The following is a 14623-nucleotide window of genomic DNA, read 5'->3' on the forward strand; positions in this document are numbered from 1 at the left end:
AGCAATGATATAATCAGCGACAACCATAAACAATGGTTGTAAGTGTTACCAAGTTACTTCTGGAGGAGATTTGGTAGATGCAGCGTGCCGTTGTTATAATTAACATGGAGTTAGACGGCTAGTGAGATGAACAACAGGAGATCCCGGTGTTAATGCGCGCGTCTTTAAAAGTAATAATGCAAATTTCATAGGATAGGGTTCATTCCATCATTTTGCGATACTCGTTTTGACGTGGTGGATTGGCAACATTTGCTTCAAACTCGGACAATCCACCGCATCTATTAATGATGCATGATTTGCCAAGTGCATTTACAGTTTGAGATTGAATACAATAGGAAACACCAGTGTCTGAAAACGCATCCCCTAAGGCTGCGTTCACAATTAACGGGGCAGGGGGGATGGAGGAATCACGATTGAAATACCCTCAATACCCTCAATGCCCTCAAAAAGCCTCAACAAGTTTTGAAGTTGCCGTCAATATGATCGTAAATTTTGAAGTCCACCAATTATCATACAGCAGCATATTTATTAGGGATGCTCGCAAAGAAACAGTAAGGCTTAGATGTATTTGGCAGTTCTGCTTGCAGATGATGTTCGATACTACCTGTTATTAGCAGTTTGTAGAGCCTTATTCCCAAGGAAAGTTCTTAAGTTGATTCACATTAAACGCATCAGTGTACTTCTTGGATTTATCAGTCTGGGTCTATTTGAGTCAATCCAACTCTGGCCAGGTCAATGGCACCTGCTGAAGAACACACAAAATGACGATCATGTTAGATTATGCAAATTGTGAATTTCTGGCTACGTTTACCAAATTGAGAAAAACTGATCAAAGTTAACTACCAAAAATTAGTTTTTGAGTTTCGTGATGGGGTCACCATGCTTTTGAAATGCTGATGCATACAAGTTTGGAGTAAAAGCTATGAGAATTTCATATGTTGGTGCTCTCAGACGTATTTTATCAATAGGTATTGAACATAGTTCAAAAGGTAAGCTGTTCAATATATTTTTCCAATCGTATTCCTAGCGTAGATTAAGCGCTCTTTTCCTTTGCGTGCTTACATCGATTAGAATAGCAATGTATTTCGTTGCGAATCTGACATTTCTAGGGGTATTTTACGTATTAGGGCTAGTGACCACATTCCCGACGTCGGGAAAGCAAGAGATCTCGTGCAGCACCTTAAATAAATTCCGAAACTCGGTCTCAATCGATACAGCAAATTCATTTAGGTTTAAATACCGTTCTAAATTACAGTGTGTCTCAAAGACCATGCTGGCAGATGTGAGCGAAATTCTATGATATATATATTAAACCTTTAACGTAACTGGAGGACTCGACACTATACCTTGCCGCATTTATATATGATTTCACTAACATAGGTTAAAGTTTGACATAATTCATCGTTCAGAAGAGAGAGAGAGAGAGAGAGAGAGAGAGAGAGAGTTGATAGCGAGTTCATTGATAGAGAGAGAGTTCATTGATAAAACTTTGTTAAAATCCGTTTAAATATTAGAAAACCATAAAACACGAGCCGACAAATTTAAATCATAATCATAATCTTTATTTCTTATATAGCGCATTACATTTTTAAATATCTCAATCCGCTTTACATTAAACACAAACAAAAGAGTGACAAATGATAGCAGTAATTTTAAAATGTTCAATAAAAGTGACAGCTTGTAAAACTCAGAAAATGGTGAAAATAGATCACAAATAAAACTCAGGTATAAAATGAATTAAAAGGGTATAAAACTCATGTAAAAAATTACTTGAAAAGGTAAGATTTTAGCTCGACTTCAAAATTATCCAGTGGCTGAGATGCACGAAGGTGCGATGGCAAAGAATTCCACAAGCGAGGTGTACATATTGTAAACGCCCTATCACCATAGTAAGCTGCGCGACCAATGGGTTGATGTAACTTAATTTTCCCATTTGAAAATTAACACGATGTATTACTCGTAGTACGTCTAATCAAAAGCTCATCAAGGTAAGACGGTACATGACTACAAAGAACTTTGAAAGTAATACAAAGAATTTTAAATTGGATACGTTGTTCAACAGGGAGCCAATGAAGGTCACGAAGAATGGGAGTAATGTGATCACATTTTCTTTTCTTGGTAACAAGTCGAGCTGCCGAATTTTGAATTGTTTGCAGTTTGCGTATTTCAAATGAAGGGGGCCGAAAAGTAAACTGTTGCAATAATCCAAGCGAGATGTTATTAAAGGATGTATGAGTTTCTCAGTTGAAGGCTGATCAAGTATATTACGGATTTTACCAATCTTCCAAAGAGCATGAGAGGCCGATTTACACACATTGACAACATGTGCTGACATACTGCCACTAGAATCCATCGTGACACCAAGATTGCGAACAGTGTCAGATGGGTGAACAATGACATCACCTATTCTAATATCACAACGAGGAACCGGGCCTACACCTGTAAATTTAGAAGAAAAATGAATGACCTCGGTTTTACCATCATTTAGAGCGAGCATATTGTCTCGCATCCATCCCCTGATTTCATTAACACATAGCTCAATTGAAGTTGTCGGGACTTGATCTGCTTCGCAAGTGATATACGATTGCGTGTCATCGGCATACATCATGTAATGTAACCTATGCTTGAAAATGATATCCTCTAAGGGTGCTGTGTACAGATTGAATAAAATTAGTCCGAGAACGAAACCTTGAGATACACCACAATCGAGAGATTGTGCCTCAGACACGACTGACCCAACACACACTGACTGCGTTCGCCCCCACAGATAGGATTTAAACAAATTCAACACTGTCCCATGATACCAAATCTATGACACAGCTTGGGTAATAAAATATCGTGATAAATCGTGTCGAAGGCAGCAGATAAATCGAGTAAAATTAATATAACATCCTTGCGTCTATCAAGAACACAAAGAAGGAATAGCACAAAGAGGGAATCTTCGTGAAAACTAAAATCAAACAAAAGGCAAAACAACCCAAACGTGCAACAATTGGATCGCAATATCACACCTCTAGCTTCCCTACCTGGGGAACAAGGGCCATACATTAAAGCAATATATTTGTGCGCAACAAAAGCAGATGAATGAAGAGAAAACATCATGATGTGTATCGATGTTTTTGTCGGGACACTAGACATTTTATTAAAAGCGTCATAGCAATACACTTATTGAGTAAATAGTTGCTTAAAGTCATTGAGTTTCACGTTTGGTGATGTGTTTATTTTGACCCTCAAACCAGCCCCCTGATCAACTCTCAAAACATTGGGTGGATACCAAAAGCAACCATTACTGGCTGAGCTTAAATATATGTAAAATATTTCAAATCAGTTAATCAACATCTTTTCAGAATCTTCAACTAATTTCAAATCTAGTCGTGGGTATTGTACCTGTTAGGAAAGGCCTTCGATGACCCTTTGAGATACACGGCTAAATGCATACTGAATCTGAGTACAACATTGGGACTTATTGACGAGCGAACATATCTTATTTCTTTACAGGTACAAATGGTTTTCTTGGCTAATTGAATCATTTTATCATCATCATCATCATCATCATCATCATCAAAAGAAGATATCCGTTAATTAATGATCATTCTTGTTCCCTCATATCATCGATGACGATTTCTTCTGTCTCCTTGTGATGCATCTGATGAGATATAAGTTTTGACAATGTTACAGGGCTATCGAGAACACTTAGCATAAGCAGAGTATGTGGGATTCCAAACACAGATATAAGTATAGTGGCTACACAATTATCTCTTTTCAAAGAAGTTTGCAAACCTAGCCATATACAACCTCCTTAACCATCCTCCTTCGTCCCCGCTCCTCTATCAACACTGTTAAATGTCAGCATACACAAATCCCACTTAGATTCATACGGTGATAGTAGATGGATAGATAAATACAATGAAACATGCGTACATACATACATACATACATACATACATACATACATACATACATACATACATACATACATACATACATACATACATACATGCATGCATGCATGCATTCATATATATTCATAAATGTATGTATATATGTACGCATATTCGTTCATAAATAGCCGTTATTGTCGTCAGTTTACTTTATAAAATAGATACAGTGATATTTCAATCACTTTTTGCATTGTAAATTTACCTTGTCGTTAGTCTTCATGCATTTGCAGCGACGGCTTCGGGTGAAAACGATCAGAATGATGGCAAGGATAACCACAAATGTCACGGTCAGCGTAACTGCCAGAATAAGTACCCAATTTGCATCTTGAAGTTACCATGTGAGAAAAAGAAATAACATCAAATTATTAATATTTTTCTGTACTAACAAGTTAAAACAAAGTTATTAGTTGAGTTTATCTCAAGTTTTATCTGTCTGATCGTACATCATGATATTCACGAGCTTTCAACTCCATTCCATGCTTAGAAGATCGTAGGTGTTTGTGTTATATTCGTTTGATCTTCATTTAATTTTACATATTTATTTCAGCAATCAACAATATGATGACTAACTCTTCAAAATATTGAAAGCAGGGCGAGTCCCCCTACTAACGCTTTCATATTTCAACAATATGTATCGATGATTATGGTGTTATGCTGACTCCTGAAAACCAACAAAAAATGAAACAACAATACCTGTAGTCCATTCATACTGGTCGTTGGTGGGATCACAGTATCTACTGTTGTCATATGGATGGTATTCTCCGTCAGAAAAACAGCGGCCTTCAATTTCACAGGCATCAGTCTGAAGGTATGATATAAAGATAATCCGAATGAACTGAAAAATACGTAGTTTTTTCTCTTTGATTACGTTTGATACATTGACAATATCAAGTATGAGCAACGTAGTAGTTATCTGAACCATGAAGATAACATCAAAAGAGCTCAAGAACCTTTTCAAACTGAATGTTAGTATCGTCACAGTGGATATTATACTGCTCTTAACGAGAAACACATATGCATTATCACAGATAGATATGATATGATGCTATGACACACCTTAACGATACAACCATCGGTGACGTCACAATGCCGACACTTTGAGTCATATGTTGTCAGTAGCAACCCTCTACTCATGGTAACGCCATTGTCGTTGCTGACGTACATTTCGATGGTGCTCACTGTGCCGCCCTCAGTGACGCCTGGGTCTCCTAGGTTCACCATGGGATTTGGCAATGAGCAAGTAACTTCACGGAATGTGTTGAAATGAGAATCAACTTTGAATGGTTGGTCGATCGGATGTGATGTAGTCTGTGTTGGATAAATATAGATAGAAGACGAATGCTTATCATTCAATGAAAACAAATGGTCACAATACAACAGTGCACATATATCCTACTAAAACACATATATTGTGTGAATTGGATTGCTTTCGAAATCATAGTATTGAGTACAATAGCAGTAAAATCGAAGACCAAATCTCTAGTCCTTACATGGTTATATCTTCTCTATGACAGATATTATTAAAGTACATCAAAGGAAAAATGTAATATTATAATGTCGGGTGCTTAATCCAAATACTGATAATATAAAAATCTTCAATACATAAGATATAAAGAAATAATAACAATATCCATTATATGTATTATGTTTACATGTTTGACGTTGTAAAAGCACACTAAATATTCCGAATTCAGGAAGTTATCTCCAATAACGCTGATTTGTTGACAAGAGTCCTCTCTGACGTCACACAAGGCATGTTCTTCAACTTCGTTGATATACCAGAGGGTTGGAGGCGACATGGCGTCGACTGAACAGTCTGCTCCCTCGTAACCTAGTTTTAAAAAAAAATAACACGCGAAATCGGTTTGAATGCAGCCTTTAATGTAATGTGCACTTCGAACAAAAAGTGTTAATAGTTTGTTAAAACTTTCCTCGAGGAAGCCGAAAAATATTTCCAAAAACATTGGTACTAAATTTGGAATCAGAAAAACAAATTACCTTTACATGTACAGTTGCCAAATGATTGCATAGTGACACTAGGTAAGCAACTTCTAAAGTGTTAAATGAAACAAGAAGTAACGATACAATAATCGAGCGATTGTTCAGAAACCGACGAAAAGGCGAAAAGAGACCTGCCAAAAAACAAAAAATACTCGTTCAAGCAAATATCAAATAAGAGGATACAAATTACGCTAATTTGCCCAAACAGAGAGTCATGCCCGGGGAGATAACGCGCCCGATTCAAAATTATCGTTTTAGTAACTTTCAACTTTGCCATTTGATCTGTCATTTGACCATACACATGGTTTTATTTTTTAAATGTGAATGCTTCAAAGAAGATAAATGACAAATGTTCATGTAAAAATGTCTTTGAAACAACGTGTCTCTCTACGACGGCGTCGCCGACTAGATCATAAAAACTTACCTTCGTAACAGAGGCACGTCCCATTGATACACTCACCATTACCACTGCATTGTAAAGGGCAAATCACTTCGAAAATAAAGGTCGGTGGGCCGATAACAGTTCCATTTTCATCTATAAAGTAGAAAATGGTCAAGTATTCTAAGTTTACGCTGAGATGTTAAATATTCAGCCCTATTTTGTCAGTGATTGACTGCGAAAAGGTGAAGTAAGGGAAGGTTTTAAATAGCAGGTGTTCATTATATTGTGAATGATAATGGTTCTCTTTGCCAGGGATCGAGCAAATCAAATAACATACGTTCTTCCTATTTTTTTAATGCAAATGAACTACCGTTGTGTTTTGTTTTCAAAAGGAATATCGGCAACCCCTTTAGTTTGCCCTAAGCCAGACGTATGGCTATGAACATGTTTGTCATGATGTACATAGTACAATTTACATGTTGCAGCTGTGTCGTCATTATCGTGCATGAAATATATTCTTTCAAACAAGAAAGTTGCCCAGGTGCATTAAGTGTTAAGAATTTTCTTCGAGTTTACAGTGACACTTTCAAGGTAGACCCTTCTCAGCTCTTGTTGTCAAATAAACAATGACGCAATAGGTTTCCTTTTACAGCTATGTTTTGATAGTAATATTCCTAGCTGTAGATTGCGGAACAGAGGCAACCCTCACCTTTTGTGTACAAGGAGATGTTTTTCATTGTCAACACCACACATTCATTTTCCATCAATGATACAGCTTCCGCTAGAAACGCCAAATCGTCCGTAACCTGTATGTGTATCATATGAGCAAAAGTAAGAGTACTGTAGAGTAAGAGTAATGTATTGTGTCCCTGTAAGGCATGTCAGAAAGCATTTCTTAAGGAAGTATGCGCCTCGAAAGTTAGACCTCAACTTTTGCTCAAATATTTCTCAAGGAATGTTTCAACCATGTTCTTTCAAAATTAAGAATAAAAATCGAGGGTCACCCTGCAGTTTTGGCTACCAGAGAAACAAATTACTCAAGATTTGCCGATATTTGAATATGGGGAAAAATTAATAACTAAGGCAGTGGAAACTTTTCTAACAACAAGAGCTTTAAAATGAACCCCCACAAGTGGTAGATCAGAAAAGAATTGTAACAGTTTGAGAGTCCGAATATCTGTCCCAGACGTGCATTCTACCTTAACAACTATAATTGTGATTGTCAAAATCTGCATTAGTTGTACGGTTATCAGGCATGCAGCCCCCTCAAACGTCTCTTTAGATACGAAAACAGAAAATAACATCCAACAAACCAAATAAATGTTCATACTGTGAATGACACTTCCGAGTAATGGATGAAAATATACCTATATTATGGGTCGATGAAATAATCACGTCCATGCAAGCCTTACGCAGATGTACTCCTATTATTTTGATATATAGTTCTTTGTCAATCGATCAGTTAATCGATCAATCAAATAATTTCTAAAGCGCCGGAATCTTATTTGTAATGAGTGGTGCTTCAAATAATTTTACCAAAACAATCCTACCCCAATGTCTTCCACGCAGCCTTCAACGCCAACGAACAGATCGACGCCCGGAACGTCTGTGCATGCTTCGGCAGCGGTAGAGTTGAGAACTGCTGACTCACACATTTGGCGTGCTTGTTGCTCTGTGATACCGCTAGGAGTAGGCCACGTCAGTGTGGCTGGTAGAAGGGGTACATCTTCCGTGGATGTGTTCGTAGACGCCGTGTGCACATCTCGTTTAGTCCTTATGGAGAGGAAATAAGTAATTATTGCGTGATCAGAAGCATGAACACAATATAAAAGTTAGACACCCGATTAGACTGAAGAATGCCGGGCCTATAATAACAATTTCAAAAATCAAAATAATTTTGTATCAAACCATCGGAGAGGCCTACTGAAGAAAAGCTCCACTGTGTTTTGCAAAGGGAATTAGGTTGGCTGTTCTTCAGATGAGACAAACGATTTTCTTGGGCTGTTATTTATATGACAAATTAACAGGATACGTCTTTAATATACATTATGTAAAAAGTATTATTCCACTAAGCGAAGTGACTTTCTACATGATTTCTTGCACAAAGTCCAGTCCATTCTTAGATAAGCGGTGTATTATTGCAGTAATGAAACAAGAACAACAACAAGTAAACATATTCGATTCATTGTTTCATTAGAAATGAAGAAAAGCCTGATTATTAAATAATCACGTATCTCCATGCTGTCAATACTCTTTCACCTGTTGTATTTGTTTCACTCAATTTTTGTCTTCCTCGAAAGAAGTTTAGAAGGATAGCTAAGCGTCAGACTTGATTGATTATCAAAGCGGCTTACCTGCCTCCTGCCGTTTCAACGTCAATTTCATCCGTGATGTCTGTCCAGCTGTCCGTTAAATACGAATAGTCAGTAAAGTCTTTTAAACTATCATGGCACTCAAATTCTTGGCCAAGGCAGGAACAGTAGGTCATATTTCCTTCGGGCTGTCTAGGGTCTTCTACAACCACATCTGGTAACTCATCAAGTAAACTTTCACCTGTAGGAATTCTAAAGTTGAGATTGACAGTACTTATTAAATGGCGGACGTGTTCAACAATTCAAAAAAATAGAAAGTCCGAGGCAGAAACAGATGCACACATTTTCGTCTGATTTATACGAATGGTACTGTTTTTATGTCTTTTGGCATCAACCCTGGTCTTGACAATGTGTAACGATGCAAACACGTCTGACTCAGTTTTCAACGTAACATTCGAAATTCGGTCTCAAAGCATGGCAGAACCAAGACGTGAAAACTAATCGCAAGTTTCAGCAACATACATGCGTCGTTCAGTCCAAACTCATATCACTTTCTGTGCCAATGAATATGGAAATGCAATGGGGTGTTATAATTTGCCACAGTCAGCTGAGACATACCTCCAGCTTTCACTGAATGCATCCGGACGACGTCCTGTGTAAGATAGAGTGCTTCCATCTCGTTTTCTGTAATCGTTCGAGCTGTCATGGTCAAAGGTTCCACATAAACCATCAGAGTGCTGAAAGTCATCACCGGGTACATCCAGGTATATATTCAAGTGGGTACTAGACGTTACGACTCTTATGGTAGCTTGAGAAGGCATCTTGATCTGTGGGTAAAGGGCATGATTGGGAAATGATAAAGAAAACCTTGATCTTCCCAAGATTAGAAAATCTCATTGATATTTCAAAGTTATTGAGTTTTTTCAAAATTAAATAGTGTGAAAGTATTTGCTATTTAATGTAATTTGCATATTTGTAAAGACGTAAGCTGACAAGAGGCAAACGTGATTTCAGAGGCCAGTAAAATTTGGATAAAACTTTGAAGAATGACTAGCAATCAAACATCAACTGGCCAAGTAATCAGTAGCGTTCGAGGCAAATTAATGATGTACCGGGTCCGAGGAACAGCTCGGAAAATGACAATAACAATAGGGTTCTCTTCAAACAGGTGATACAAGGTGTCCGAAATGGGTAAGAGTACCCTGCAAGCGAGCCACATCAGTCAATATTGTTCAAAAGAGAAAAATGTTGTTTAATCCAGGAAAACCATCAAATTACTGTTGCGAACTAAAGCCCAGAATGCAGTTAGACATCATTTGAGAAAAAAAAAGACGTTTCATGTTTTAAAACCGCATCTCAGTATGTTCTTGATTTTCACATAAGTGAGTACGCCTCTCATTTAAATATCAGTTCGATTTTAATGTCTGACTGATGTACCGCCATTAACATACAACGATCGCAACCGTTTGGCACCCACACTGATCTCATAAACAGAGCCCTCTGGTGATACAGCTGTAATAGATAACCGGCAGATTCTCCCATTAATGCTCGGAAGTCGATGGAATAAGCTGATTGGGAATGAAAAGCATGGTAATTCCTTGAAATAAATACATGAAACATTGAATTTAAAAAGAGTGGAGTATAACTCACCCTAAACTCCTTTCCCGTCGTGTGTTTTCTAATCATAACACCGCTTGCAAACCTGTGTTTGCTAAGTTTTCTTAGTTTTGGCGCTGCTTTTCCAAACGTGCCGTGACATATATCCACACTTATGACGTCATTATTTTCACGTATAGCAACAGCACAGTGACACGTGACAGACCAACACTTCCATGTCCTGACATGCACCTGGGTATAATGTTTACTTGCGTTAAATAAAGTCTTCTAAGTTAAAAAATATCGAAACCGCTATCATGAATCGTCATGTATTACAAGCGATGCAATATAATCAATACGGTGAGAAGAAAAACAAGAACATGAAAAGACGCACAAAGTAAGTGAGGCTACCCATAATTCATCTTGATTTGTGCACTCCGGCATTTTTGCCAAAGGCTCATTTAATTCTATCAATTTCCGAACAGTTCGAAACTTAGAATATAATTTCAAGATTATTTGTTAAAAATATGCCCCAAACTTATTGATTATGTTTAAAATTCAAGAGTAAATTTAATAAGAAAGTTGATGTTTTAGGGTGCTAAAATAGTACACATGTCAAGGTAAAGTTGTGATCAGCAACTGAGATGGTCACATCATACCACCTGTCAGACATGCAAATTTCTTTTGTCATGAACACCCAAAATCAATATCCTTTCTTTTGCCAACACAGATGCAACTTAAGGTAAAGGGCGACGAATTCGGACGCGCACACGCTTTAGAACGTTTCTGCGCATATTTAACTCCAGCCTGTCGCAAATGGGTTACTTTGAAGCGCATGTATTTAACATCACCTGTCATTGTTGAAATTGCGCTTTTACCTAATTTTTTGACCCAGTCTCTTAGAAATACATGTGACCTATAACCTTGTCATATTTTGACCCCTAGGAAGCTGGTTTTTATTCAATATGAGCGAAAAATTAACATTTCTCTCCTATTTACATGGCGCATATTACCCATTCACCTAGAGATATTGTAAAAAGTAGCGTGGTGACACCCTGTTTTTAAAAGTGTAAACTAAATGGTATTATGTCAGGATTTTATTCGCCAAGTTTGGTCAAAATGACACCATTCAAAACGACAGGAAGAAAGTTCGAAAATTATGTAGTGATATAATTTCGATATCGTAATTTTGTAATCGATAATTATGTAAAAATTTGTTTACAAACATCATTAAAACTATACATTCGATAGATATGGATCTTAAGTCTTGGGCTTTATTAAAATTAACTCATTTGCTAAGCTTTTTATAATTGCTTTCTTTAGTTTTAGTGAATTATATCATTTTTATTTATTTCTAACGACGCCATTTTAACGTCGGTTTCCATGGAAACGAGCGTGGTGACCCCCATTTTTTATTTTATTTTTGCACTTGCAAAACTTCCAAGAATATTTGTGCAAAGTTTCAAGAAAATGACACCACAACTTAATTTTGACGTAATTCGTAGTACTTCACCTTAATCTCTTTGTTTCCTTGAAAATATTGTGTATGGCTGTCAAAGATATACGTTGACAAAATTACAAAATTGATATCTCCCACATGGAAATGGGGTTGATCTTCTCATTTTTCACAGAGGAAAATAAGAAAATTATGACTATGAAAGATATGTTGTCAGAAGTTTGAAATATGGATCGAGCTGTTCAGTGTACAGAAGAAATTTGCTTCAGCTCAATGAGTGATCTCCGTGTGTACTGACCCTGGAGGATTGTGGGTAGCCTCACTTACTGTGACGCCTAACAACAGCGAAAAAGGTTTGATTTGTCCTGTTTCATAAGTAGGGTCCGAGGCATATGTCTCGACCACAGAGATTGGTGTTTGCTGTCCTATAAGGTGCGCTTGCAGCTCACTGATTGCCTGGACCCTTTTTCTTAGGTCTCATTATCATGTAGTGATCACCTCACGGCACTGTCATTAGGTGCCTTGTGTCCTTGTCTTAGCCTCTTTCTGTAGTATTCGCTGCCTCGTAGTAAAATGTGCTATGTACTTCCAGGAAACCATTGTATTTACCAGTCATTCCTGATGTCAGCACCTGGTTCGGCCACGACGTGGAGACAAAGACAAGGGCCCAAAATCCGCTACGAATCATAAAGCCATTCTATTTGGTGGTTTTATTTTACACAGCAAGTTTGATGTTCAGCGATTCCACCTTTGATTTGAAGTATTTTGATGTGGTCAGTAGCACACAGCTGTAAGCATTTCCTTAATTGCGTAAATTTGGAAACGTTTGGCCCCGTGATGACATCTTTTACGATGTGGAAAGAAATCTGGTGCGAACCGATTGCATAACACTACTAATTCATACACAGTGTACAGGCCTGAAGTACATGACTCTAATTATCATCACTGTCCGCACAACGAAGACACTGGCAAAATTTTGAATATCGTCTGTGTAACAACTTATGTTACCGTTAAACGATCAAGATAATTGGAACGTTCAATGGTGTTGTTGTAAATATCAATATTTTGGAGGAGAAATGTTGATTTACTGATATTTCGATTTAATTTTAAGAAATACCGTGACGGTCATAAATAGAAGTTTCTCCATTTTTGATCGACGAGTCTATTGAGCTTTCGCACACATCAAGCCAATCAGATTGGAAAAACAAGCGGTTTCACATCAATATTTCACTATGTTGTCTGAAATATCCTAGTTTGTTTCACATTCCCTTTCACTGTCATGATTGTACATGTTTTTACAAACAAGAAAACAATGAACTGTGCTCAGCACCGAAAATGCTTGCATGCATGCATGTACATACATACGTACGTATGTATGTATGTATGTATGTATGTATGTATGTATGTATGTATGTATGTATGTATGTATGTATGTATGTATGTATGTATGTATGTATATATGTATGTATGTATGTATGTATGCATGTATGCATGTATGTATGTATGTACATTGTATGTATGTATGTATTTATGTATGTATGTATGTATGTATAATATCTCTCTATATATCGATCTATCAATCTATCAATCTACCATCTATCTTTCTACCTATCTATCCGTCTAGTGTGTGTGCGTGTTTTGCACATGTTGTTTAAATGATTGGACTCTCGACAATAACCGCCTAGGTGTTCTATATTCTTACATACCTCAAAGTGCCGTGATAAGCTCTGATGAAGTACGAAGTCACCGGTTCTATACCAGTCATAGCCACTGTAAGTAAAATGGAAGCATATGAAATACAGACAATGAAATTATCATCTTTGCATTTCCAACGGAACTTTCGTTTATAAACAAATCACACAGATTAAAATTTACCTTCCATCGAATGTTTTGTAGTGAGGATCTCCTGTCCCACAGCAGTTTCCACAATCAATGTCTTCTGTGTTAACCTGCATGAATATGCAAGAATTTGAGAGACACAGAGGGTTTGTCTGACTTACATTGTTATGCAAAATAGTGTTTTAAATTATGTTATGATAAAAAATCACTCTGAAGAATCGCTCTCGGAGAATATATTTTAGAGATGTTATCTGATGATTGATCAATGAGAGAGTTACGAGAAAATGTCAACTTGTCGCTTTTACTGGTGAAGATAACTATACGTGTCTACAAATCCCAGAAAGCCTGTTAGTTAATGTTTGATGACTACGCAAAGGTTAGATTATAATAATATTATTCATGATTACATCAAGTTGATGGTAATAGCGAGTAGACAAGAAATATTAAGACGAAAATTGATATCCCAATCTTACTTTTCGAATGCTTCGCATAGAAAAACGGTGTTACCTTTGGTTTTATGACGCGCACACCGCTTTATTAAAATTTCTGTCTCCAAAAGACTTTGTGAGCTAATTACGACTGAAGTCTCGTGATTTCCTTTCTGCGTACGCTTCTGAAATGTTCCATTATTAATAACTTTGATATGTTGACCAAACGGTATAGACATACAGTGATATATTGATCAAAACTGTAACGTGTGGGTAAAAAAAAGAATTCGTTGCCTGGGACATATCTGTGTACGTGAACACCAGTTTGGGTAATAATGACTTCCACAGTACTGAACTGGCAAGAATAATGTCCAAACACAATGTCTACACTTCTCGATTGCCATTATACTCACCCCGAAATATTTACTATAACCTTGAGTGATTGACAATGAACAATCCTCCGATGGTATGACATCTACGATGTTCGTATAGAAGACTTCTGATTGGCAATCCTTTATTGCATAGATGTTAACTATATCTGGAGATTCGGCATTATCATATCCTTTGTCTACTTGACACTTGTCAAACACTATGTCAGGCCTTGACAAACCGTAGTAATCTACACGGAAAGAATGGTTAAGCAGTGAATAATGCGTTCCCAAGCAGTC

General features: G+C 37.1%; 1 protein-coding gene across 1 annotated transcript in view; it reads right to left on the minus strand.

Annotated features, from left to right (window-relative positions):
- Nucleotides 1–1580: 1580 nt before the first annotated feature.
- Nucleotides 1581–14623, minus strand: part of LOC139143712 (von Willebrand factor D and EGF domain-containing protein-like) — a 35317-nt gene continuing 22274 nt past the window's right edge. The window contains exons 15-28 of the mRNA XM_070714248.1: nucleotides 14369–14574; nucleotides 13564–13637; nucleotides 13395–13458; nucleotides 10287–10484; nucleotides 9255–9463; nucleotides 8679–8888; nucleotides 7875–8097; nucleotides 7034–7130; nucleotides 6367–6477; nucleotides 5594–5772; nucleotides 4998–5249; nucleotides 4635–4743; nucleotides 4144–4265; nucleotides 1581–3646 (exon numbers count right to left, since the gene is read on the minus strand). Of these exons, the coding sequence (XP_070570349.1) occupies nucleotides 3590–3646; nucleotides 4144–4265; nucleotides 4635–4743; nucleotides 4998–5249; nucleotides 5594–5772; nucleotides 6367–6477; nucleotides 7034–7130; nucleotides 7875–8097; nucleotides 8679–8888; nucleotides 9255–9463; nucleotides 10287–10484; nucleotides 13395–13458; nucleotides 13564–13637; nucleotides 14369–14574 (2111 nt within the window). The 3' untranslated portion in view covers nucleotides 1581–3589. The remainder of the gene's footprint in view (nucleotides 3647–4143; nucleotides 4266–4634; nucleotides 4744–4997; nucleotides 5250–5593; nucleotides 5773–6366; nucleotides 6478–7033; nucleotides 7131–7874; nucleotides 8098–8678; nucleotides 8889–9254; nucleotides 9464–10286; nucleotides 10485–13394; nucleotides 13459–13563; nucleotides 13638–14368; nucleotides 14575–14623) is intronic.

This window comes from Ptychodera flava, chromosome 11, assembly GCF_041260155.1.
Source record: "Ptychodera flava strain L36383 chromosome 11, AS_Pfla_20210202, whole genome shotgun sequence".
NCBI classification, from domain to species: Eukaryota; Metazoa; Hemichordata; class Enteropneusta; family Ptychoderidae; genus Ptychodera; species Ptychodera flava.